Source organism: Vipera berus (genome assembly GCF_964194415.1).
Source record: "Vipera berus genome assembly, chromosome: W".
Classification (NCBI taxonomy): Eukaryota; Metazoa; Chordata; class Lepidosauria; order Squamata; family Viperidae; genus Vipera; species Vipera berus.
Window position 1 is genome coordinate 52,574,097 of NC_138210.1, and position 27,342 is coordinate 52,601,438.

At 47.1% G+C, this 27,342-nt stretch overlaps 1 protein-coding gene across 1 annotated transcript in view; it reads left to right on the forward strand.

The window, feature by feature from the left end:
- Positions 1-27,342, forward strand: part of LOC308676571 (myosin-10-like) — a 92,787-nt gene that overhangs the window by 30,920 nt on the left and 34,525 nt on the right. The window contains exons 12-28 of the mRNA XM_081342448.1: positions 268-386; positions 1,854-2,006; positions 2,462-2,635; positions 6,870-7,043; positions 8,782-8,896; positions 11,874-12,067; positions 13,094-13,215; positions 13,632-13,701; positions 13,821-13,981; positions 15,432-15,540; positions 16,632-16,763; positions 18,090-18,296; positions 19,336-19,473; positions 21,088-21,211; positions 22,184-22,355; positions 25,418-25,630; positions 25,781-25,925. Of these exons, the coding sequence (XP_081198574.1) occupies positions 268-386; positions 1,854-2,006; positions 2,462-2,635; positions 6,870-7,043; positions 8,782-8,896; positions 11,874-12,067; positions 13,094-13,215; positions 13,632-13,701; positions 13,821-13,981; positions 15,432-15,540; positions 16,632-16,763; positions 18,090-18,296; positions 19,336-19,473; positions 21,088-21,211; positions 22,184-22,355; positions 25,418-25,630; positions 25,781-25,925 (2,522 nt within the window). The remainder of the gene's footprint in view (positions 1-267; positions 387-1,853; positions 2,007-2,461; positions 2,636-6,869; positions 7,044-8,781; positions 8,897-11,873; positions 12,068-13,093; positions 13,216-13,631; positions 13,702-13,820; positions 13,982-15,431; positions 15,541-16,631; positions 16,764-18,089; positions 18,297-19,335; positions 19,474-21,087; positions 21,212-22,183; positions 22,356-25,417; positions 25,631-25,780; positions 25,926-27,342) is intronic.

The window sequence follows — 27,342 nt, forward strand, 5'->3', positions numbered from 1 at the left end:
GACCTTGTTAAAGACAATACAGGTGTACGGGGAACATTTTTTTGGTTTTTGTTTTATTATTATTATAAAATATCGATTTCCATTTTGGCTCTAAGAAACAGTATTTCAAATTTAAGTTTCACGATAATCACCATATTAAAATTCAGGTTCCTGCCTCACATTCCTGCTTTTTTGAGAGGGAGAAGGGAATGGTATGGAATTGAAAAGAAAGCTGATGGGAAGGGATCTGGCAAAGGGCTCTTCTTGGTCTCTTCTTCGCCTCTGCAGCTGCTCAAAAACTCTGCCACCTCCTGGGCATGAATGTCACGGAGTTCACCCGTGCTATCCTTACCCCACGCATCAAGGTCGGCCGAGATTACGTGCAGAAGGCACAGACGAAAGAACAGGTCAGTGGTGCTGATTACTGTGCCTGACATGTTGGTGGGTCCGTCCGGAAGAACTCTTGAAGGAGGGTTTGACAAGATAATAATAATGTGTTTCCCTGAAAATAAGACCTACCCCAAAAATAAGACCTAGCTTGATTTTAGGAGGTGGGCTAATAATAATAAAAATAATAATAATAATAATAATAATAATAATAATAATAATAATAATAATAATAATAATAATAAGAAGAAGAAGAAGAAGAAGAAGAAGAAGAAGAAGAAGAAGAAGAAGAAGAAGAAGAAGTTGTTGGAAGGGACCTTGGAGGTCATCTAGTCCAACCCCCTGCCCAGGCAAGAAACCCCATACCATTTCAGACAAATGGCTGTCCAGTCTCTTCTTAAAAACTTCCAGTGTTGGAGCATTCACCACCTCTGGAGGCAGGTTGTTCCACTGGTTAATTGTTCTAACTGTCAGGAAGTTTCTCCTTAGTTCTAGGTTGCTTCTCTCCTTGGTTAGCTTCCATCCATTGCTTCTTGTCCTGCCTTTGGGCGCTTTGGAGAATAGCTTGAGTCCCTCCTCTGTTGTCCTTGTTGTCGGGGTGTTGTCCATGTTGTCCTTGCTGGTGAGGTGGCCCTTTTTGACAATTCTTAGCAGTGGGAGTCAAGATCAGGTCCTGACTCTATACCATTTCAGGCAAATGGCTGTCCAGTCTCTTCTTAAAAACTTCCAGTGTTGGGGCATTCACAGCTTCTGGAGGGAGGTTGTTCCACTGGTTAATTGTTCTAACTGTCAGGAAGTTTCTCCTTAGTTCTAGGTTGCTTCTCTCCTTGATTAGCCCTACCCCAAAAATAAGCCCTACCCCAAAAGTAAGCCTTAGTTTTGGGGCGAGGCACAAACTTAAATATCAAGATAGGGTGGGGTGGGGAGTGGAGCTACCCCAAGCACCAGCACCCACTTACTGTTGCAGCCAGGCCTCCCATGCCCTGCCAGCTGCCTCGCCAGCCCACTTATGTTCACCACCACTCTCGCGCACACATCACCTCTGGCCTCCATTTCGCCGTCAGAAGCCTTCAGGAAAGGCCTCTGCAGCCGAGTACTGAGCTCCAGATTGACATTGCAGCACCCCCACCCACCCACCCCGGCCTCCAGGGGGCACCGCGTGCATCAATCCGGAGCTTGGTTCTTGGCTGCAAAGGGCTTTCTTGAAGGCCTCTGACGGCAAAATGGAGGTCGGGGGCAACATGTATGAGTGGTGGCGAGCGGCCACAGAAGAGGCGGGCCGGCGGGGCTGTCGTTGCTGCCGGTGCGAGGTGAGACCATGGAAAAGACATTCCCCGAAAATAAGACCTGGTGCCTCTTTTGGAGGCAAAAAAGAACCCCACGAAAAATAAACCAGGTCTTAGTTTGGGGAAAACATGGTAAGTATGTAGGGAATACACGGGCCAAGATGAGTCTGTTTTGATCTCAACCTTTCCTTCCCTTCCTAGGCTGACTTTGCTGTGGAAGCTTTGGCCAAAGCCACCTATGAGAGGCTCTTCCGCTGGCTTGTGCATCGAATCAACCGTGCGTTGGATCGTACCAAGCGCCAGGGGGCGTCTTTCATTGGCATTTTGGATATTGCTGGTTTTGAAATATTTCAGGTGAGGGAAGATCTGCTAGTCACAAAAATCCAGTGTGATTCCTCTTCCTCTTTCACTTCCTGATGAATACTGTACACCTGCAGTGCTGTTTTCAATCCTTTCCTTCAAATTGTGTTGTCGATCTTCTCTTTAACTAAAACCGTACGTTTCAGCAGAACCATCTTTCTTGTTTCAAGAGCTGTAGTTCTTTCCAATAGAGGCTTTAGGCTGGGGGGGGGTCTTCAAACCTGGCCCTTTTATGACTTGTGGACTTCAACTCCCAGAATTCCTCAGCCAGAGGAATTGTCCTGGGCAGTGTCATCCAATAAACTTTAGTTGATGAAGTCAGCGACAAAGAAACTTATCGTGACCTGTCAGTAGTTTCATGGGGAGGAAACACAAGTGCATGACCTCACCATCACATGTAGAATCCCCTTGTGAATATTTTCTTTTCTCCCTCTCTCTCCCTTCTGCAGCTGAACTCCTTTGAACAGCTCTGCATCAACTATACCAATGAAAAGCTCCAGCAGCTCTTCAACCACACCATGTTTGTGCTAGAGCAGGAAGAATACCAACGAGAGGGCATTGAATGGAATTTCATCGACTTTGGCTTGGACCTTCAACCCTGCATTGACCTCATTGAAAGACCGGTGAGTGACCTGGGATGCTGCGTAGTTGTTATGTGGAGGGCCAAGAAAAGATGACCTCCAGCTCTTCGGAGAGCCTTCCCCTCTCCAGGGGTTGTTTCATAATAATAATAATAATAATAATAATAATAATAATAATAATAATAATAATAATAATAATAATAATAATAATAATAATAATAATAATAATAATAAAGTTGGAAGGGACCTTGGAGGTCATCTAGTCCAACCCCCTGCTCAGGCAGGAAACCCTATGCCCCTGAGCTCAGGTTGGTCTATTTTAACGCTAGATCCGTAGTTAACAAAGCTCCCCTCATCCGTGATCTGATCGAGGAGGAATGTGCGGATCCTAGCGTGCATCACGGAAACTTGGCTGGGCTCGGAGGGAGGGGTGCCTCTCACCGAGTTATGCCCGCCAGGTTTCCGGGTGCTGCACCAGCCACGGGCTCAGGGCAGGGGTGGTGGGGTGGCAGTGGTTATTTGGGAGACTTTGTGTCCCCGGGAGGCCACCATTGTCCAGATGGCCGGGAGTGAATCCCTCCTCTTGAGATGTGGTCCTCGGGTTCAGTTGGGCTTGTTGCTTACATACCTGGCGCCCAGCTGTGTGGCAACAGCCCTGCCTGAGCTGCTCGACACCCTCTCAGGGTTGGCGGTGGAGTTCCCCAGGCTTATAGTCCTGGGTGACTTCAACCTGCCATCACTGGGAGGGTCGTCGGAGTTAGCTCGGGAGTTCATGGCTTCCATGACAGCCATGGGCCTGACCCAGGTTATTGAGGGCCCGACTCATGAGGGGGATCATACTCTCGACCTGGTGTTCCTGTCGGGACAGTGGTTGGCTGATCTGGGAGGGGGTTCCCCGTCCATCACCCCTCTGTCATGGTCAGATCATCACCTCCTGAGGCTGGTTTTCCGTCATGCCACCCCCCGCCGCTGGGCGGCGGAACCGACCAGGTGGTTCCGCCCCAGGCGCCTAATGGACCCGCATCGGTTCCAGAGGGCGCTTGGGCCTATACCTATCACCCTTACCCACAGCCCAGTCGATGCCCTGGTGGAGGCCTGGGAAACGGCTGCCACCAGGGCACTCGACTGCGTTGTACCCATGCGACCTCTGACCCGTCGCAGATCCCGCTGGACCCCATGGTTCTCTGTGGAGCTCCGGGAGATGAAGCGTCGGAGACGAGGTCTAGAGAGCGGTTGGAGATCCAGCCGATCCGAATCCGACCGATTGCAGTTAAGAACCTTTATAAGGTCTTATCTTGCGGGGATAAGGACGGCGAAGTCTAACTACTTTGCCGCCCTTATCGCGTCCGCAGATAATCGCCCGGCCGCCCTGTTTAGGGTGACTCGCTCCCTCCTTAATCAGGAGGTGAGGGAGGATCCCTTGCAGGGACGAGCCGAGGAGTTTAGTCATCATCTGGCGGACAAAATCGCTCGGATCCGGACCGGCTTGGACTCTGACTGGGCAGAGTCTGATGTGGAGGAATCAGGCGGTCTTGAGCACGTTATCTGGACTGAGTTCGACCCTGTTTCCCCTGATGATGTGGACAGGATCATGGGGAGACTGAGCACCACCACCTGTTTGTTGGATCCGTGCCCCTCCTGGCTAGCTTATGCGGCTCGGGAGGGAACACGAGGCTGGTTCCATGCAGTAATAACTGCTTCCTTGAAGGAGGGTGTCTTCCCTGCCGCCTTGAAGGAGGCGGTGGTGAGACCCCTTCTCAAGAAGCCTGCTTTGGACCCGGCTGTTTTAAACAACTATCGTCCAGTCTCCAACCTTCGCTTTTTGGCGAAGGTTGTTGAGAGTGTGGTGGCGCATCAGCTCCCTCTGTTCCTGGAGGAAACTGATTATCTGGACCCGTACCAATCGGGCTTCAGGCCCGGACACAGCACGGAGACGGCATTGGTCGCGCTGGTGAATGATCTCTGGAGGGCTAGGGACAGGGGTTGTTTCTCTGTCCTGGTCCTATTAGATCTCTCAGCGGCGTTCGATACCATCGACCATGGTATCCTGCTGCGGCGTCTCAGGGGGCTGGGAGTGGGAGGCACCGTTCTACGGTGGTTCTCCTCCTACCTCCAGGGCCGCTCACAGTCGGTGTTGACAGGAGGGCAGAGATCCGCCCCGAGGTCTCTCATTTGTGGAGTTCCTCAGGGGTCGGTTCTCTCGCCTCTCCTGTTCAACATCTATATGAAGCCGCTGGGCGAGATCATTCGTGGTTTTGGGGTGGGGTATCACCAGTACGCTGATGATACCCAACTTTTTCTTTCCACCCCGAACCAACCCAGTGATGCCCTCTCCGTGATGTCCCGGTGCCTGGAGGCGGTTCGGGTCTGGATGGGGAGAAACAGGCTTCGTCTCAATCCCGCTGTTGTGACTCAGGGCCAGCCTGTGGGTCCGACAGCCGGCTCCGATGTATCGGAGGACTCAGATGTGGGGGAGGAGGGAAACGAACCGGCTGATGATGATGATTTGGAGGCTTTGCAGAGCCCTCAGCCGGGGACCTCTTCTCAGCTGTGTGAGCCCGAGAGTGCGGAAGATGATGACCCACAGCTGGCCCTGTTCAAGGACGCCCGACGCAGGAGGCAGACGAGCAGGGACAAACAAAGAAAGACTATGGGACTCCTCGGGAGGAGGCACAGGGAGACCACGCCCTGAGCTCTCTATAAAAGAAGTGTTTGGGGAGGGGCTGGTTGCTGAAAGCAACCTTTTCCGCTTGAGAAGACAAGCTCTTGTGTTTTTGTTAACTGCGTAATTAAATCTTGGCAGAAGCCTTTTAGCCTTGGACGCTTTCCAGACTCTTCTTTTGATTAGGGGTGCGAGAAGAGGGCTGGTTCAGAACACCCGCCAAGACTGAGTGGCTGTGCATATCGGCATCTCGGGTTAACCAAGTTATTCCATCCTTAATGATGGGGGGTGAGGTGTTACCCCCCGTTGATAGGGCTCGCAACCTGGGCGTCCTCCTGGACTCACGGCTCAATTTTGAAGACCATATAGGAGCCGTGACCAGGGGGGCTTTTGCACAGGTTCGCCTGGTGCGCCAGTTGCGTCCCTATCTGGACCGAGACGCCCTACGCACAGTTACTCATGCGCTTGTGACCTCCCGTTTGGACTACTGTAACGCTCTCTACATGGGGCTGCCCTTGAAGACCACGCGGAGGCTTCAACTGGTGCAGAATGCGGCCGCGCGAGTTGTAATGGGGGTTTCCCGATACTCCCATGTAACACCTCTACTCCGCGAGCTGCATTGGCTTCCGGTTGCCCTCCGGGTGAAATTCAAGGTGCTGGTTATTACCTATAAAGCCCTACATGGCCTGGGTCCGGGTTATTTGAGGGAACACCTGCTGCCGGCATCAAACGCCCTTCGCCCAGTGCGCTCCCACAGGGAGGGTCTGCTCAGGGTTCCGCCGGTGAGAGATTGCCGGCGGGTGACACCCAGGGATAGGGCCTTCTCAGTGGGAGCGCCTGCCCTCTGGAACCAGCTGCCGGTGGAGCTGAGAACTGCCCCCGACCTCCGATCATTCCGCCGGGGCCTGAAGACCTGGCTCTTTGAGCTCCCGGGCCCAGGCTGAGGAGAAAATTTTTAATTGGGGTTTTTAAGAGTACAGGGTTAATTTAATATTTTTTAATTTGGTTTTTAACTTTTGTATGTTGGATTTTTTAATTCCCTGTAAACCGCCCTGAGTCCTCAGGGAAAGGGCGGTATATAAATGTAACTAAATAAATAAATAAATAAAATATACCATTTTGGACAAATGGCTGTCTAGTCGCTTCTTAAAAACTTCCAGTGTTGGAGCATTCACAGCTTCTGGAGGCAAAGCTGTTCCACTGGTTAATTGTTCTAACTGTCAGGAAGTTTCTCCTTAGTTCTAGGTTGCTTCTCTCCTTGATTAGTTTCCATCCGTTGCTTCTTGTCCTGCCTTTGGGCGCTTTGGAGAATAGCTTGAGTCCCTCCTCTGTTGCCCTTGTTGTCCTTGCTGGTGGGGTGTTGTCCATGTTGTCCTTGCTGGTGAGGTGGCCCTTTTTGACAATTCTTAGCAGTGGGAGTCAAGATCAGGTCCTTAACTTGGATCCTAAACCTCTATCTTCTCTTCTCAGTGGAAGACAATTGTTTGCCTAACATCTCAGTCGGGATGCAATTGCTGTTCCTTTTTTAGCCCGTTTCCTTCCATGCCCTGACCTGTGTTACCTCCAGCCCTTGGAATCTTGCCAATGGTTTGGGTCTATCTCGCTTTCTCCCAGGCAAACCCTCCAGGGCTGCTGGCTCTCCTAGATGAAGAATGCTGGTTCCCTAAAGCCACCGATAAGAGCTTTGTGGAAAAAGTTTCCCAGGAGCAAGGGTCCCATCCCAAATTCCAGAAACCCCGGCAGCTACGGGATAAAGCTGACTTCTGCATCATCCATTACGCTGGCAGGGTAAGTTACAGCTTCTGTTGCCTCCCTCCCTTTTTACTGACACATCCATATTTACTGGTTTCACTTGCCTTTCCCAAACTGGCACTTTTAATTGTATTGAACTATGGCTTGTTATTATCTCAAAGGGGCAGCCATGGACAGTCGTGTAAATCTGTTACAGCCGAGGACCCAAAACTGAAACCCTCTAATGTTGGCAACTAAGGAAAATGCCGATAGCTTACTATGATAGCTGAGGCTTTCAAATTAAAATTTCTACTCAAGAGAATCTTGAGATAGCAACAAGAATCTGAGATAGCACAACTAAAAATCCCAGAGAGCAGCTATTTTGGAGAGAACGTGATTTCCTATCCGTTTTTCTTCCATTCATTTGCCCAGTTGTTTTTCTTCATGGAGTTTGTCCAGCAGGATTGCAGGATCCACTAGTTGTGCATTGTGCTTGCCTAGTTCAATGCTGATGTAATGAGAGGTTTTGTTTTTTAGCCAGCCCGTGACAGAGTTTGCTGCTGACTAGGGCTGAGAGGGAGTGACTGATTCAAGGTCATCCATAGGTTTTCGTGCTTAAGAGAGGACTAAACACTGTGTCTCCTGCATGTTGTGATTCAGGGTCAGCCTGTGGGTTCGGCAGTTGGGTCAGACGACTCAGAGGAGGAGGAGGGGGGTGTTGAAGACCTTGCTGAGGGGGTTGAAGATCTTGCTGATGAGAGCCCTCAGCCAGGCCCCTCCCACTTGGTCACCACGGAGACCCAGCTGTGTGAGCCTGACAGCGTGGATGAAGATGACCCACAGCTGGCCCTGTTCAAGGACGCCCGACACAGGAGGCAGTCAATTAGGAGTAAACAGAGGAAGGCAATGGGGCTTCTCGGAAGGAGGCAGAGAGAAGCCACGCCCTGAACTCTATATAAGGGGAATGTCTGGTTTGCTGAAGGCAACCGCTCGGATAGTTCCTGTTTCTTAAAGCTCCTGTTTCTTGGTTTGTCTTGTTCCGTTTGTTTTTGTAGTAATAAATTTGGCAGGCGTAATTCCAGCCTCTTGCCTTCTTGTAAAAGGGGTTGTCCCTGCCTTTTCTGCAGGGCCGGTAGCAGGCTGGTACAGAACACTGCACCTGACATCACACTGGACTGTACTTAATTCCTGGAGCCTTTGAAATTCTAGATAGAACGTGGAATCTCAACACCTTTGCATGATATTAGCTGAAGATGGCCAGAATGCCAGAATGTGCAATACACACAACCCTCCACTTATTACCACAGTTGGGACCAAACTATCCATTACTAAGTGAGGTGGCCATTAAGTGATTTGGTGCCAAACTTACTACTTTTTTTTTTGCCATGGCCATTAAGCAAATCACCAGGGTAGTTATATGAATAATGCGGTTGTTAAGCAAATCCAGCTTCCCCCGTAGACTTTTCTTGTCACAGTCTGGTGGGGAAAGTTGCAAATGATGATCACATGACCCTGGGACACTGCAAACCATCATAAATACCTGCCGGTTGCCAAGTGCCCAAACTTAGATTGATGAAGTGATCGCAGGGATGTTGCGACGGTCGTAAAGCGCAAGGACCAGTTGTAAGTCACTTTTTTCAGCACTGTCATTAAGTTTGAACAGTGGCTAGACAGGTGGTCATAAGGTTGAGGACTACTGTACAAGACCAGGTGGGTTTGCTACAAACGGTTCTGGTGTCGTTCAGCCTTTTGATCCTTTCTCATCTTCCTTCCCCCTCCCCATTTTCATTGAAAGGTGGATTACAAAGCGGACGAGTGGCTCATGAAAAATATGGACCCTTTGAACGACAACGTGGCCACTCTTCTTCATCAGAGTACGGACAAGTTTACTGCTGAACTGTGGAAAGATGGTAAGAGGGCTTGAAATCCTGCTTTCAGCTGCATCTGCTCGCCTTCATAATATTTGTTGCCGGTTAACAAAGTTGAGGAGATCAACCCTGACTGCTCTTTAGAAGGCCAGATCCTGAAGCTGAAACTCAAATACTTTGGCCACCTAATGAGAAGGAAGGACTCACTGGAGAAGAGCCTAATGCTGGGAAAGATTGAAGGCAATAGAAGAAGGGGACGACAGAGAATGAGGTGGCTGGATGGAGTCACTGAAGCAGTAGGTGTGAGCTTAAATGGACTCCAGAAGATGGTAGAGGACAGGAAGGCCTGGAGGAACGTTGTCCATGGGGTCACGATGGGTCGGACACGACTTCGCAACTAACAACAACAGCAACAAAGTTGGCTTGCTGATTGTAATGTTAACACAACTTTTCTGGCTTGAAATCTCTGTCACTGCTGATACTAACCACTCTGCTCTTCGCTGTTTCTCTTTTCTTCTTCCTTGTTCCACTTCTTCTGTCCCGTAATGGATGATCTTGTGAAACCTTATCCTTCCCTTCTCTCCACTTGCCTCTTCTGTCCTGTCCTGTCGCCAGAGATCCAGAATATACAGAAGGTTTATTTCTTTGACAGCTATGCCGTGGCACCTCAGGTTCCAGCAGAAAGTACGTGTCTTCCTTTCAACCTGCAAGACATGCCCTGCGAGTAGTCAGAAAGGTTACGGGTCGTTCCTAGGAAATAGCGAGACATGCCTCGGTTCCTCTGAGTTTGGGATTTAATTTGCTCAATAAATACAGAGCTGAATCCCATCCACTTAAATAAGGATGAACCTCAAGTTAAGGCAGAGGTCCCCAACCTTTTGGGCACCAGGGACCAGTTCCGTGGAGAGAGGTTTTTCCACCGACCGAAGGGTGCGTGGTTTTGTGTGCTGCCTGCATCCTGTGGACGGGGCTTTGCTTGTTTGTGCGGACCGGTTGCTGGCATGCTGCAGCCCGGTACTGGTCCAAGGACCGCGGGTTGGGGACCCCTGAGTTAAGGTGTTTTAGAAAGGCCATTTAAAAATTGTTAATGAACTTAAGAATTGAAGTTCCAAATCTTTCTCCACTCTCTCTTTTTTTGGATTGGGCTGCTTGGCCAAAGTACCCTCGCCTCTCTTTATTCAAAACTCTGTTTCGTGCACTTTTTAAAGTCACTTTTAGATGAGGATATTTTGTGAAGTTCCCATGGATGATTAAATACTTTTTATGATTGGTTTGTACAGGCAGTCCTGGACTTACGACCGTAAATGGGACCAGAATTTCCATTGCTAAAGCAAGGCAAAGCAAATACACACGTTAATGGAAGTTCAATATGGGGCATAGGATGGAGACATCAAAAACCTTTTGTTTGTTAAGTGAAGTGCACCCGCTTTTACAACCTTTTTTTTTGCCACAGTTGTTGAGTGAATTACTGCAGTTGTTAAGTGAATCATGTGGTCATTAAGCAAATCCAGCTTCCCCCATTGACTCTGCTTGTCAGAAGCGGGCTGGGAAGGTTATGAATGGCAATCACATGACCCTGGAACAATCGTAAAGATATGCCGGTTGCCAAGTGTGCCTGAATTTGGATCATGGGAATTGTGCAAAGGTTGTGAGTGTGAGATTGTAAGTCTCACAATGCCCTTGCAACTTTGAGTGGTCAGTAAACAAATGGTTGTAAGTCGAAGACTACCTGCAATCTTGCCTTGTTTCCCAATGGTTATTCCTTGTTTTTCCTACTGGAGAAAGTTTGATCATGCAGTTCAGTATGTATAGTGTCTTAAATGATGGGGCAAGTCTTTCTCTTGATTGCTATTTTGGAAGTCATAAACATAAAAAATATACAATATCCCCATACCACCTAGTGTAGAATGAAAATAGCAATTCCGCATGCAGTTTGTAGTGGCAGATTAATGGCCTATTAGTACTAAGAACCAGGTACTATTGAGAGAAATCAATTCCTTATAGCCGAATAATATTTACAACATACTAAGTTTCCATGCTGCTTACAATTTAAATTGAGTGGCTTCAGAAATGGAGACGGGTAAGTGGGTGTCTGTCCAAAATCTTCAAGGAGCTTGCTTTGGAACCTTATAGGACTCAACTGTCTCAAAGCCATACTTTTTTTTTAAAAAAAAGTCCCTAAAAGGTAGAGGTTGCAAATGGGAATGTTATGATATCGCCAAAATGGGCGGCACCAATATTTTTGGCCAAAAGATGAGATATTTGCAGTGCTTATAGGGTGTTTGATGCTTTAACCCAGTGTTTCCCAACCTTGGCAATTTTAAGATGTGTGGATGTCAACTCCCAGAATTCCCCAGCCAGGTTTACTGGCTAGGGAATTCTGGGAGTTGAAGTCCACACATTTTAAAGTTGCCACTGCTTTTGGTTAAGATCAAGTGTAGCGTTCTTAAAGTTGCCAAGGCTGAAAAACACTGCTTTAAGCTCTCCGATCCCTTCATCTAGTCTGGAAGTTGCAAAGAAATGCTGGGAAGGTTTGTTGTGGCTAGGTTGCCCCGCCCCCACCCAAATTATCTGCATATCCTATCTAGCCCTGCAGTTTTAAAAGTATCCGAAGTGAAACATTAACCTTGTGAATTCTAAAGCTTCCTCTTTCCATAACGTATTCAAGATGGTCAGTGATTAACGTTTATTTGTATGTCATTTATATGCAAAGGTGAAGATTTATACATATGTTGTGTATAGCATGTTTAAATGTGTGTTAGGTATGTGTGCACTTTGGAGAGCAAGCAACTAAATTTCATTTTTCTAACTTGCACCAATGTGCCCACAGTAAAAAAAAATGACAATAAAGGTTATCTTATAGTTTAATAATTGGGTGACTTCTGCTCCCCACAGGGTAACTCTCACAGATGTATGTTTACTTGAGATGGAGATTGGAAACTGAGGAAATACACGTTATTGGAATTTCAGTACGGGGAATGGGATGGAGAGATCAAAAGCCTTTTCTTCCTCTCTCTAGTGGATCGGATTGTGGGTCTGGATCAAGTCAGCGGGATGGGAGACCTGGCCTTTGGCTCCTCTTACAAGACCAAGAAAGGAATGTTCCGGACTGTAGGACAGCTGTATAAGGAGTCTCTCTCCAAACTTATGTCAACCTTGCGCAACACCAACCCCAACTTTGTGCGGTGCATCATACCCAACCATGAGAAAAGAGTAAGTGAGAGCTTTGAGGCCTGGGATTCATTCATTCGTTGTCTGAAGGAAGCCATGAAAAATGTTGACCGACTTAGACAGATCAAAAGACCTTAAGAATTCACCTGTTACACAGACATCTGAAGGCTTTCTTTTTCTTTATTTTGTATTGAAAACTACTGTGTGTGATCTTTGAGTGTCAAAGAATGGAGGTGTCAAGTTTCCGACGTCTAGGCTTTTCAAGTGACTCTGAGGCATTGTTTACCTTAAAAGTCCTTTATTCAGCCTAATACACCGGCAAATGCTTGCTCGAAGGAAGCTGGAATCTGAAATCTCCGCCCCTTGCACAATATATTAAAACACAATTCTCCACCTTTCTAATTTTGTCATTAATCATATTCTCCAATTAATTTAAAGAATCAGTTTCCCTTCCGCCAAGGTCTTATCTTCTTTAGTTTCAGATGGCCTTGAAGGTACAATCCTCCTCTTCCCCCCTCCCAACTTTAAACTCACTTAAAGCAATACACAAGTTTAACATATGAAATGGCTACTTCATCTCTTGTCAAGCAATAACATTCGATGTTAGCAGCGTTGACAGTAGGTGATACAATATGGCCTTAAGATCTCCCCTGTTACACAAACATATGAAGGCTTCTCCCCCCACTTTCAGATTGAAAACTATTGTGTGTGTCCTTTTGAGTGTAAAAGAATGTAGATGATATAATATGAGAATATTGAATATGAATCAAAGGAAGCCTAGGGCTGAATTCTCACTCAGCCATGCCATTCTACAGAATTAATCAGCCATGTATCTTCAGCCTCATTGATCTCGCAAAATTGTTATGAATGTCAGCAGCAAGGCTTGAGCTATCTGCAAAAAAGATGACAATAAATGTGAAAAAAGAAATAAGAAAAATAAGAAGCGATACTGTTTTGCGGCTGACCTGAGAGTGCTGAGGAATTCCCATCCAGATTCTTCAGGACAGAAGTCTGTTGTGGCTCCGGTGGCCTTTTTCTCACACGTCCTTCTCTTGACACCCATTTTAGGCTGGAAAACTGGAGCCACATCTTGTATTGGACCAGCTGCGCTGCAACGGAGTCCTTGAGGGAATTCGCATCTGCCGCCAGGGATTCCCTAATCGCATTATCTTTCAGGAATTCCGCCAAAGGTACAGCATTTTGGTGATGGATCCTCAGCAAAAAGGGACATATGCAGGAAGACAGCTCAAAACAGTTCTCAGTCATCTAGGATTTGATCTTCAGCCTTAATGCTCTTTAAATCTGGAGATGTTACTTGTGACTTGCAGTTGATAGTCAGGCCCGAGTAGCTCATATTTTGCTGTGTGACAGAGTGAAATAAAGTAAAATGTTGGATTTGGCCCAGGAAGATTGCTGTGTCTCAGCCCACTGATGGTAGGCTGTTGTGGCTGTTAAAATGGAAGACAAACCCCTCAACTGAGTTTGTGTGTGTGTGTGTGTGGGAAATAAAATAAAAATCAAAGGAATAGAAGAAACAAATTGTATGCAGTGTGGCTAAATGTCACTAAATGTTTTAACTCCCGGGTTTCCCCATATTCCTCAACAGATATGAGATCCTGACACCAAATGCCATTCCCAAAGGCTTCATGGATGGAAAACAGGCCTGTGAGCGTATGGTACGTGGGAGGCTTGCTTGTTAAAACAATCAAGGCAATCTGGGCTAAACTAGTTCATTCCCAGAGTGGTTTGAGTAGGTTCCCTCCTCCTCATCTGCTCTGCTTTTTTGTCCTTCCAGATCAAGGCATTGGAGCTGGACCCTAATCTCTACCGCATTGGCCAGAGTAAGATCTTCTTCCGGGCTGGTGTTTTGGCTCACCTGGAAGAGGAACGCGATCTGAAGATTACTGATATAATCGTGTCTTTCCAGGCAGCGGCCAGGGGATACCTAGCGCGCAAGTGAGCACTGAGCGGGGTTGAATTATGGCGTGGGTCTAAAAGCATGGACAGAAAGATCTAAAATAGACTTCCCTATATTGAAGGGACGCGGTGGCTCAGTGGGTTAGGACGCTGAGCTTGTAGATTGGAAGGTCGGCAGTTTGGCGGGTCGAATCCCGAGTGCCGCGTAACAGAGTGAGCGCCTGTTACTCATCCCAGCTTCTGCCAACCTAGCAGTTCGAAAGCACGTAAAAATGCAAGTAGAAAAATAGGGACCACTACGGTGGGAAGGTAACAGCGTTCCTTGTGCCTTTGGCGTCTAGTCATGCCGGCCACATGACCACGGAGACGTCCTTGGACAAGCACTGGCTCTTCGGCTTTGAAACGGAGATGAGCAGCGGCCCCTAGAGTTGGAAACGACTAGCACGCATGTGCGGGGGAACCTTTACCTTTACCTATGTTGATGGCATCCAACATCCTGAACTTTCAGATTATAACTTCTCCCTGCCTGGTTATTTGATTATCTTTTAAATATGAGAGTGAACTAGGAGTATCATAGGCATGAAGCTGGAGGAGGGGAGAAGCTCTAACCATTGGCAACGCCTATTAAACTGTTATATTTGAAGTCTGAACGATCGTAAACTGCCTAGAGTTGCCTCTGGTGAGATGGGCAACTTATAAGTTTAATAAATAAGTCTGGTAGCAGTTGAAAATCCACAGTTTCCTGACGCCCTGAAGAAGACATGATAGAACTGTCCCCTAAAAGGCAAAATTCTCTTTTGTAATAGCCCATAACTGATAACTTAACAGATATAGTTACAGGTAGTCATTGACTTCACAACTGGTCTCCTAGCAACTGTTTGAAGTTACAACAGACCTCCCTGGCGGTATTTACAACCTGATTCCAAAGTTCTGATGGCCACACCTCCACGGTCATGTGACTGCACCTCAGGCGCTTAGCAACCCAGCCCATGTTTATGGCTATTGGCAGCATCCTGTGGTCACATGACCATGTTTTATGACGTTTTTGCAGATAACCAGCATTTGCTTCTGGTTTTCAGTAAAATTGGCCCATACCAAAGCACTGGTTTACTTAATGGCCACGGGGCTCACTTAACAACCACTGTAAAAAGGTCATAAAATAGAATCGTTCATGTAGGTGACCTGATTTACACCCTTCACAACTTACGACTGTGACGGGCAGGCTCCAGTACAGTCAAGCGTCACGCGTAGTAGATTTAATTTTCCCTATAACTCATTCCCCATTGGCTCTCCTCTCCCCTTTTCTTTTTTTAAAATCTTCAGCCTGTATAAAATATAAACTACGTGGACTTTTTCTTTTGGCACAGGAGAGAGGCGAGGAAAGTTGTAGTAGGAATAGGTACATTTGGTTTCCTAAACATGGCTGTCGGTGTGGTAATCATGAGACTCATGGATGGTCTTTCTCCCCCCCCTTCCCTCAATCTCCTAGAGCTTTCATGAAAAAGCAGCAGCAGATGAGCGCCCTCAAAGTTATGCAACGCAATTGTGCAGCCTACCTCAAACTGCGCCATTGGCAGTGGTGGCGTCTGTTTACCAAGGTGGGTCAAAATGGTTAGACCTGGAAAAAGCCATCTGTTAGTAGATTAGGAGATCTTAACCATTGCATGACCGAGTGGTGAAAAGTGGGAAAGCAGACAGGAACGGCTGGATTTCTAAAAAGGCGTCTTGAGTGGCTTCAAAACAATGGAGGGATGAGACGTTGTTCTAGCTATTTCACTTCTACTAAATTGAAGCAGATCGAACATCTCACAGGTTTGTAGTGCCACAAATCATTCCTCCCAAATATAAGGTTCCTGGGATAGGACTTTGTTCTGTACCAGCCTGCTACCGGCCCTGCAGCAAAAGCAGGGACAACCCCTTTACAAATGGCAAGAGGCTGGAATAAAGCCTGCCAAATTTATTCACATAAAACAGAGCAAGACAAGACACCAACCATAAAACACGAGCTAAGACGCAGGAACAATCCAAGCGGTTGCCTTCAGCAAACCAGCCCTCCCACACATTCCCCTTAAATACAGTTCAGGGCGTGGCCTCTCTCTGCCTCCTTCCGAGGTGCCCCATTGCCTTCCTCTGTTTACTCCTGACTGACTGCCTCCTGCGTCGGGCGTCCTTGAACAGGGCCAGCTGTGGGTCATCTTCATCCACGCTGTCAGGCTCACACAGCTGGGTCTCCACCAGGTGGGAGGGGCCTGGCTGAGGGCTCTGCGGAGCCTCGAAAGCCATCATCAGCAAGCTCTTCAACACCCCCCTCCTCCTCTGAGTCGTCCGACCCAACTGCCGAACCCACAGGCTGACCCTGAATCACAACAGACTTATCTTCTCCTTTCACGAATTGCATAGAAAGGGAACATTTTAAGTACGGTAACTAGGCTAGAAGAAGAATCTCAGAAGGAGGCGGTGGAAATCCAGCTTGCAAGTGTAGGGGAAAGCCAGTAAAATATTTGGAAAAGCCACGGTGCAAAAGCACAGTTTTGCACAGTTCCCTAATCCCTCTGCCACGTCCCTTTTGGTCATGCAATTTAGTCAGAAGGGAAATAAGCTCGGGTAGCTTTACAAGACTGAAATTTTGCACAGCTTCTCTCGGTCTCGTTTCCTCAACACTTGTGGTTGTTTTTTGTTTTTTTTCCAGGTGAAGCCCCTGCTACAGGTGACACGCCAGGATGAGGTGATGCAAGCGAAGGCACTAGAACTGCAGAAAGTCCAAGAGAAGCACACAAAAACCCAACTGGACCTTAAGGAACTAGAAAACAAATACCAACAGGTAAATAGGAATGATTGAGAACCAGCCTTCCTTCCCTCCAGCACACGGTTGTGGTCTTCCTGCAGCTGGAGCTTTTATTCCGTTCCTTTGTCACTTTTCTTCCTGATCTGTGGGATTGTTCTTCTCTCTTTCTTTCTCTCAGGTTGCTGAGCTGTTCTAAGTTTCTTTTGGTTTGCCAGGAAACTCCTCTCGCTAGATTCTAGTAGCATTCTGCACTGAACCTCTGCTCCATTCTGCTAATTAATTATCCCTGATCTTGATGGTTCACTTCCCTTTTTCTGAATCAGCCCTCATCCTTGGAGAGTTATGTTCTGTTTTCTCAGCCTAGCTCTGTCCCAGTGCCTGCATTCCAAAGACTCTCTTTCCAGTGTTTTCCCTAGCTTGATTTTCCATGCAGCATTCCCAATTTACAGGTAGCAATAATAATAATAAAGTTGGAAGGGACCTTATAGGTCATCTAGTCCAACCCCCTGCTCAGGCAGGAAACCCTATACCATTTCAGACAAATGGCTGTCCAGTCTCTTCTTAAAAACTTCCAGTGTTGGAGCATTCACTGCTTCTGGAGGCAGGTTGTTCCACTGGTTAATTGTTCTAACTGTCAGGAGATTCCTCCTTAGTTCCAGGTTGCTTCTCTCCTTGACTAGTTTCCATCTGTTGCTTCTTGTCCTGCTTTCAGGCGCTTTGGAGAATAGCTTGACTCCCTCTTCTTTGTGGCAGCCCCTGAGATATTGGAACACTGCTATCATGTCACCCCTCATCCTTCTCTTCATTAGACTAGACACACCCAGTTCCACCAGCCGTTCCTTGTATGTTTTAGCCTCCAGTCCCCTAATCAATCATACGTCAAGGTAGTCCCTGACCTATGTCCATAATGGAGCCTGCCTATCATGTTGTGAGACATAACAGTGGTAAAATGGTTACATGGCCAAGCTTATTTTGCGACCTTTTTTGTGAAGGTTGTTAATTGAACCCGTGATTCCGTACAGGTGTGGCTTCACCCAAAACTGGAAGTAAGTACCGTTTTTGGGCAAACTGTTGTAAAACATGATCACCTGGCTATAAATGTGGCTTGATGCCGAGCACCTGAGGTTTGGTCCCATGTGGGAGGCAACCATTGGAACTTGGAATCCAGATCTTAAGTAGCCCCGAGGTGGGTCTTCACAACTTCAAAGGGTTACTGGGTAACCAATCATAAGTCGAGGATAACCTGTAAAAGAACCTCAGGAAGTGAGGGAGAGGAAGGACCTTCCCCCGAGATGCTTAAGTCACAGGGCAGCTCCATCCATCGCGGTGTTCTGATCCGTCGTGGTCCTACTTTTGTGGCAGCTTTCCGAGGAGAAGGCTATCCTGGCTGAGCAGCTGCAGGCTGAGACGGAGCTGTTTGCTGAAGCCGAAGAGATGCGGGCCCGGCTGGCAGCTCGGAAGCAAGAACTGGAGGACATCCTGCATGAGTTGGAGTCACGGGTGGAAGAGGAGGAAGAGCGATGCCAGCAGCTACAGGGGGACAAGAAGAAGATGCAACAGCATGTTCAGGTATGGAAACCCTCTTGGCTCAAAAGAGGTGCCGTCATGGAAGTCGCTAGTCCTGCCTGATTTTGCAAGGTTGATTCAGAAGTCAGTCTTCCAGTGGCAGAACACTCAGCACATACAACCCTAGTCTTATCTAGTTCATTCATTACATAGCACAGGGATATATATTTTTTTTCATGCTGGCATTGGGCATCTGAAACTTTTTTTTCTAGAAAGTTTTGTTTGGTTCAGGCCCTTTCGGAGAAGGTGACAAAAAGCATTTGTTTAGATAAGCTTTGTAGGATATAAATGACATTTTCTTCCAAAGCACATGGTGAAGTTCATATCTTTACAAGTAGTGTGAGGTTAGATAGAAAAACTGTTTCATAGTTATCCACTGAATTTAGGACCAGGCAAGATTTTGAACCAGATCTTGTCCCGTACTCTAATCCAGCCTTCTCCAGCCTCATACTTTCCAAATGTAAAAGGTAAAGGTTCCCCCACACATGCGTGCTAGTCATTTCTGACTCTAGGGGCCGGTGCTCATCTCCGTTTCAAAGCCGAAGAGCCAGCGCTTGTCCGAGGACATCTCCGTGGTCATGTGGCCGGCATGACTAGATGCCAAAGGCGCACGGAACACTGTTACCTTCCCACCGTAGTGGTCCCTATTTTTCTACTTGCATTTTTACGTGCTTTCGAACTGCTAGGTTGGCAGAAGCTGGGACAAGTAACAGGCGCTCTGCTACACGGCACTCAGGATTCGACCCACCAAACTGCCGACCTTCTGATCGACAAGCTCAGCGTCCTGTTGTACTAAACTCCAGCAGTCCTCAGCTAATATGGCCAATAACCTGTCTAGGCCAGAGGATTTTTAAAAATGTTAGCCTTAACACATTTGGAGGTCACCCATGGAGAAAAGGCAGTGACGCAACACGATTTTAGCTCTCCAGTGGAATAAATACCACCACGAGTGGTGAGCTTGCTGTTTATCTAGACAAACCCAGTGCTTGATTCAGAAGTGTCACCATCCCTTTGACCCATTGGGTATTTCACGGTTCTTTAGGACCTTGAAGAGCAACTGGAGGAAGAAGAGGCTGCTCGACAAAAGCTGCAACTGGAGAAAGTCAGCACAGAAGCCAAGCTGAAAAAGATGGAAGAGGATCTGCTGGTGCTCGAAGACCAAAACTCAAAGTTGCATAAAGTGAGTGTGGGCATTCCATTCTTGCCATGAAGGGAAATAAATATGTGCTGGAGCGTGCTTTCTGTTATGTGGGCTGTCCTCATAAACATGGGGTCTATCTTTGGTCATCCAAACTGATGGGTGCTAGAAAAGGAAGGGCAATTTACACCCCATTGGTATTGTTTCTTTGTTTGTTTATTTCCATTTTATTTGGCTTCTGCTTTTTCTCCTTGAAGAAGCCCAGAGCAGTTTACAAGAGGAGGTGGCAAAAATCTTAAAGAAAACCGAAAGAGTATATACATACATTCCAAAAAAAAATCATAAGTAAGAAAAACAAAACAAACCAATGTCAAAATTAAGGGCAGTCTGGTCCTAGAGTAATTTTTAACCTCTAAATGCCTAAACCAGGGGTCTTCAAACTTGGCCCTTTGATGACTTGTGGACTCCCAACTCCCAGAATTCCTCAGTCAAGCATGCTGGCTGAGGAATTCTGGGAGTTGAAGTCCACAAGTCATCAAAGGGCCATGTTTGAAGACCACTGGCCTAAACCATAAACAAAAGAAGCTCTCCTTTGGTTGAGCTCAGCTCCTGATGACTTCATGGACACATCTGTGTCGTTTGCCATGAGCACCTGTTGGGATTTTTTTTAAAAAAACTTCCCAAGCTGGCCTTTATCTTTTGAACTTCTTGATGGCCTGTCATTCCAAGTGCTACGGTAACAAGGAGTATCCCTATTTAACTTCCCTAGATCAGAAAGAGTTGGTTAGTTAACTGCTACCTAGCTGGGTATTTGAACAAACAGGATTATTTTCAATTGCTTTATGAGCGCAGATCATCTCATGAACATCTCTTTGGGAGAAGATTCCATAACTGGAGTACTGTCATGACAAGGACCTAGTCCAGGCCATTGCACTATGAACCAGACTACTGGTGGGACCATAGACATGGTTTCCCAGCTGATCTGAAACCAGGAGTGGGATGATATTGGAGGAAGCAATCTTTAAGGTGCCTGAACTTTAAACCATTACTGCTAGTGCAGCATGGTATGCCCCTGGAGACAACAAATTCCTTTAACTTTTAAAGGTTCCCCCGCACATGCGTGGTAGTCGTTTCGGACTCTAGGGGCCAGTGCTCATCTCCGTTTCAAAGCCGAAGAGCCAGCACTTGTCCGAGGACGTCTCCGTGGTCATGTGGCCGGCATGACTAGACGCCAAAGGCGCACGAAACGCTGTTACCTTCCCACCGTAGTGGTCCCTATTTTTCTACTTGCATTTTTACGTGCTTTCGAACTGCTAGGTTGGCAGAAGCTGGGATGAGTAACAGGCGCTCACTCTGTTACGCGGCACTCGGGATTCGACCCGCCAAACTGCTGACCTTCTGATTGACAGGCTCAGCGTCCTTCAAACATGATAGACTACAATTCTCATAACCGCTAGATATAATAGCCAGTGGGTAAATCTTCTGTATAGCTATTGAAAGCTCGGCAAGGGTGATGAAAGCTGCATTCAACAAACTGGAGACCAATAAAGAACCTGGACGTTGACCAATAAGATGTGTGGTGGGCTACCCAGATTTTGTTTTCCAGGTGCCCAGCCTCATATATTCTCTTCCCTTTCCGGTTATTGCCTCCACTAGGAGAGGAAGCTGGTGGAGGAACGCCTGTCGGAGTTCTCTTCTCATATGGCAGAAGAGGAAGAGAAGGTGAAGAGCCTGACCAAACTGCGCAATAAATATGAAGCTGTCATCGCCGACATGGAAGGTATGCCAGAGAACAGAGCAGCCTGCAGTGATCAGCTAAGCCAGATTATATTTAGTATGGGTCTTTGGACTGGCAAAGTAGACATCCATCGCTTTTTCCTCATCACCTAAGCCACGATCTCATGACTTGCATGTAAGATACTCCTAGACTAGAGCCTCTATGGTAGGGAGATAGAGAAGAGGATTCTAGAGGGGCCATTTAAGTTAAGTTTAAGTTTAAGTTTTATTTAATTTGTATACCGCCCTTCTCCTTGGTAGGGACTCAGGGCGGTTCACAGGGCATATATAAAAAAGACAATACAAAAATTAAAAAAGATTAAACCCATGCCCGGTTAAAACAGTAATACAAATCTAAAACAACAAATTAAAACCCATAATCCCCCGTCAGGCCAGACCAGCCATTTCAAATAGGTGGGTCTTCAGGCCACGACGGAAAGTTCGGAGGTCTGATGCCGTCCGGAGCTCTACCGGCAGTTGGTTCCATAATGCCGGAGCGCCCACAGAGAAGGCCCTCCCCCTGGGGGCCACCAGTCGGCATTCCTTAACTGGCGGCACCCTGAGGAGGCCCTCTCTGTGGGAACGCACAGGGCGGAGGGGAGTTGATGCCGGCAGCAGGTGGTCCCTGAGATATCCCGGACCCATGCCATGTAGGGACTTAAAGATCGTAACCAAAACCTTGAACCTCACCCGAAAGACAACTGGTAACCAATGCAGCTCGCGGAGCAAAGGTGTAACATGGGAGTACCGGGAAACTCCCAAGACAACTCTCGCGGCCGCATTCTGTACCAGCTGGAGCCTCCGAGTGGTCTTCAAGGGAAGCCCCATGTAGAGAGCATTTCCCATAGACAGTAGAGCAATTCTGGGCCCTGGCCTCTTAATATTCCTCGGCATGTGATTCTGCACCAAAATGCAGTGGGGTCCTTTCTCTTGCCTGGTTTTTTCCCCCCATTTCTCTTTCCTCTCATCCTTCCAGATCGACTCAAGAAGGAAGAAAAAGGCCGCCAGGAGTTGGAGAAGCTGAAACGGAAGCTGGACGGGGAGGCAGGCGACCTGCAGGAACAGCTGGTAGAATTGCAGCAGCAGCTGGAAGAGCTCCGCCAGGCCCTGGCAAAGAAAGAGGCTGAGCTGCAGGCAGCTTTGGCCAGGTAAGCACCTTCCTTCTTTCTCCTGGTGGAAAAGACACACGCAATGAAGCAACCCAGAGGTGTTGCAACCCTACAACTGTTTCCCAAAGCTTAATCATTTTAAGATGGGTGGACTTCAACTCCCAGAATTCCCCCAGCCAGTTTTGCTGGAAGTCGAAGTCCACCCATCTTAAAACGCCCAAGGTTGGGAAACACTACTCCACAAGCAAGGACCTCTTTTTTTTCTCCATTCCAAAATGTGTGACACGCTGATAACAATTTACGGTGCTTTGTGTAGCTTCTGTTGAGATCAGTGCAGGGGCTTTGTTCAAGCTACGCCATAAAAATTCAGGAGGCACATTGAGGAGGCACATCTCAAGCCTAAGGACCAAAAGAGATGGTCATTTGGACTATACGTGAATGGCTTTGGAAGAAACAATTTGCAAGGGAGACGGAATGGAGAAAGGGAAGGAAGAGAAACCCCATCCAAGATTCCCCTCTATATCTGTATACTTCCAAAAGAGAAACTCATTCAGGCAATTGTATTGAACATACTGAGAAATTTTTTTCCCCCCCCTGGGCTGCCAGAAGAGATTGTACGATATGTGAGTTCTCAGAGTAGCCATCAACAAAACTTTGTTGATAGCAGTAATATAGTATATTGCCACATATAATATACAACCTGGTATTACAGAAAATAGGGTGTGTTTAGGGCAGTTAGCTATATAACTTGCCTAAGTTTATTTTCATAGCAGTGGGTACTAATCTGAGGAGTAAACAAGTGGCAGCTGTTATAAATTATTATTCCTGGATTTTTATGCTCCCTTTTTTATATGTGCCTCAAGGTGATGAACATACCTAATATTCTTCCCTCCCATTTTCCCCACTACAACAACCCTGGGCTGGGGGGGGGAGAGAGAGAGAGAGAGAGAGAGGGAGGGAGGGAGGGAGGGAGGGAGAGAGAGAGAGAGAGAGAACCTGGTGTGTGTGTGTGTGTGTGTGTGTGTGTGTACCTGGCCCAAATCACCCAGCTGGTTCTCATGCCTATGGCGGGACTAGAATTCTCAGTCTCCTGATTTCTAGGGCAGCACCTTAACCATTGCACCAAGCTGACTCTTCCGTTCCTTCTTCTCCATGCAATTCTGATCTAGTTCAAAGGTTCTTGTGTCTTTAATTCACTTTTTTTTAAAAAGCCAGTTGTGCAACAATTAATTATACACTGTAAAAAGCAACTCATCTGCTTTTTACTTAATCAATTCTGGCCACTGGCCAAGGTATCCGTTTGGGAATCCTGCTGCATTCTCCTTATTGGTAGTTCCTGGAGTTCTGGGCCAGCGTAAGAAGGGAACAGCATGATAATCAAGATTACGAGAGTGAATTAATTTAAACCAAGAGTCTGAAGAAGACTTCCACATAGGAAATTGGGGGAGAGGAGAAAACTAGAAAAATGCCAAGATGTTTATCTCAAACAGTGGGGTTTTTTTTTAAAAAAAAACTTGGCAACTTTTAAGATCTGTGGATTTCAACTTCCAGCATGCCAGCTAAGGAATTTTAAGAGCTGAAGTCCACACATCTTAAAAGTTGCCAAGTTTGAAAAACATTGATCTAAGCAATTGTGAGAGATTGTGGGGAGGTGGAGCATGTGCCAAATGGGAAATTAGTAATAAATGGTGCACTAATAAAGCAGAAGAGGAGTTTATTGATAGTTTATCTTATGGCAACTTGGCAAGAAACCCAGTAAATAATATTTGAAGTCATTCAAGGAACTTATGCCTCAATAAATTCTTTATAAACGGTACATTCTTTATAAATTCTTTTGAAGTTTCCAAGATTCTATATTCATACCAGGCCTACCATTAAAGATACATGAAATCTCTGTAGGTCTTGCTTTCTTTGATCTTGCCAAGCTCTGTGGTGCTTGATATTTACAATATCTTTTTTCTCTTTCTTCCCAGCTGTGGTGGGCTTTCTTCTTATCCTCTACAAAGCCCACGGGGGCTCATGGGGTCCAATACTTCTTACTTTTGATATGGGAAATTGTGAAAAAAGAAAAGTGACCTATAGTTATTTTTACCAAACTTTATAGGCATTTCACATAAACAATCACAGAACCTGTTGACAGAATAAACAAGATTTCTGAAGATAATTTTCACATAGGTTAGACTAGGGGGGATTTAATGTTGCCCAAGATTGGAATTCTCTGGAGCAGTATTTTTCAACGTTGGCAACCTTTAAGTTGTGTGGACTTCAACTCCCAGAGTTCTCCACCCAGCCACCTGGCTGGGGAATTCTGGGAGTTGAAGTCCACATGTCCTAAAGTTGTCAGGATGAGAAACACTGCTCTGGAGCAAAAAAAGATGAAACCCATTGATTATCAGAGATATAGAAAATGATAAAATGTATTGCCTGAACCCTTGGAGTAAACACTTGGTTGTTGTTGTTAGCTGCGAAGTCGTGTCTGACCCATCGCGACCCCATGGACAACGTTCTTCCAGGCCTTCCTGTCCTCTACCATCTTCTGGAGTCCATTTAAGCTCACGCCTACTGCTTCAGTGACTCCATCCAGCCACCTCATTCTCTGTCGTCCTCTTCTTCTCTTGCCCTCAACCTTTCCCACTATTAGGCTCTTCTCCAGTGAGTCCTTCCTTCTCATTAGGTGGCCAAAGTATTTGAGTTTTAGCTTCAGGATCTGGCCTTCTAAAGAGCAGTCAGGGTTGATCTCCTCTAGCACTGACCGGTTTGATCGCCTTGCAGTCCAAGGGACTTGCAGGAGTCTTCTCCAGCACCATAGTTCAAAGGCCTCAATTCTTTGGCGCTCAGCCTTTCTTATGGTCCAACTTTCACTGCCATACATTGCAACTGGGAAGACCATGGCCTTGACTAAACACTTATAAGAGGCCTACTCTCCAATCCTTATCTGATGTCATGGTTTCTCCCTGAGAATCTTGGGAACTTCTGGTGGTTTGACTATAAGGGATGTCTTTGGGCTCTGCTCTCCTCCTCCCTTGCATCCTTGCTGCAACTAGTCCCTACTTCTCAAGTCCTTTGGTCCTCTTGACGTGTTCTTCTTACTCACCGTGCAGAGTGGAGGATGAATCATCCCAGAAGAACGCTGTGCTCAAGTCCCTGCGTGAGCTCCAAGCACAAATATCAGAACTGCAGGAGGACCTGGAGTCGGAGAAGATGGCCCGGGCCAAAGCTGAGAAACAACGGCGCGATCTGGGGGAGGAGCTGGAAGCTCTAAAGACAGAACTGGAGGACACCCTGGATTCCACAGCCACCCAGCAAGAGCTACGGTAAAAGATGGGCATGGCCAGAGGTTGCTGCATCTGGGGGTGAGACATCTGGGTGCAGAACACAGCCTCGTTCCTCACCAATAAGTCCACAAATGCCACGGAAACGGGTTGTCTCCCCTTGCTGATCTATCCATTCTCTTCCTCTCTCAGGTCAAAGCGGGAGCTGGAGGTGACAGAGCTGAAGAAGACCATTGAGGAGGAGGTCAAGGCACACGAAGCACAGGTGGTAGACATGCGCCAGCGCCACACCAGTGCTCTGGAGGAGCTGTCAGAGCAGCTGGAGCAGTCACGACGGGTATGTAGCCAGACATGGAGCCTGCTAGGTGTGCTAGAATGAAGCAAGAAAGGGAGATCTGAGGACCTGAGGGGTTCAGCTGTGGCAGTTCTGACAGTGCAGAAGCACCTACTACTCTATTTACTGCCTAAATGTAGAGCTCTAGTCATTTTGTACAGGTAGCCCTCTATTTACGGCCACAACTGAACCCAAACTTTTAGGTTGCTAAGCGAGACAAGTTGTTCAGTTTCGCTTTTTGCAAACTTTCTTGCCACCGTTGTTAAGTGAATCACTGCAGCTGTTAAGTTAGTAACACGCAGTTGTTTAAGTGAACCTGGCTTCCCCATTGACTTTGCTTATCAGAGGGTTGCAGAAATGATCACATCTTCCCAGGACAGTGCAACTGTCATAAATACGAGCCAGTGGTCAAGCATCCGAATTTTGATCATGTGGCCATAGGGACGCTGCAACAGTCTTAAGTGTGAAAAATGGTCGTAAGTCACTGTTTTTTCAGTGCCGTTATAACCCTGAGCAGTCACTAGACCAGGCCTTTTCAACCTTTTCACCCATTGTACCACCTTTAGGATTGGGCAACATCCGAGTACCACCAGTCGCCTAGCAAGGGGTCAAAAACTTGACCAAAAAAAAAAGGAAAAAAGTGATGAAGTACAGGTAGTCCTCAACTTACAACAGTTCGCTTAGTGACTGTTCAAAGTTACAATGGCACTGGAAAAAGTGCCCCCCAATCCACAGCCGAGCAAGACACCTGCCTGCCCGCCCGGCCGCGCTCTTCCTCCTATGCGAGGTTTTCATTGTTGTGACATTTCTGTTGAGGATTGCCAGCAGGGGTGAGGTTGGGGGGTGTTTGGTTTTTATTTTCCCCTCCTCTCTGCTGGGTGGTTGCAGCAGGTTTTGGTCACTTCACATGACCCTGGGACTGTGTGACCGTCATAAATATGAATCAATTGCCAAGCATCTGAATGTAAATCACAAGACCCTGGAGATGCTGCAACATTCCAGCTGATCGGCACTTCTTCTGGGCTCAGCAGAAGCGCCAGGATCAGCGCTGAGCTCCAGCTGGAGCCTGGCGCTGATCCTGGCACTTCCGTTGAACCCTGACAACCCTGCAGCTCCAGCCATCTCTCACTCAGACTTGTGCGGTGCTGCCATTCCCCTCCCCCGCTACTTTTTTTAGGATGGTCACGTACCACCTGTCAGGTGCCAATGTACCACAGGTGGTACCCGTACCACTGGTTGAAAAACCCTGCACTAGACAAACGGTTGCGAGTCGAGACTGCCTGCCTGTAAAGTGTGGAAATGCAGCTCGAGACTTACTCAGCGTGGAAAGTCAGGCCCAGAAGGGGGTTTTACTCTAAGGAGTATAAATGGTGCTAGCGCCAGAGAGCAGGAGAGGAGGGTAATGTCTCACAGTTTACTT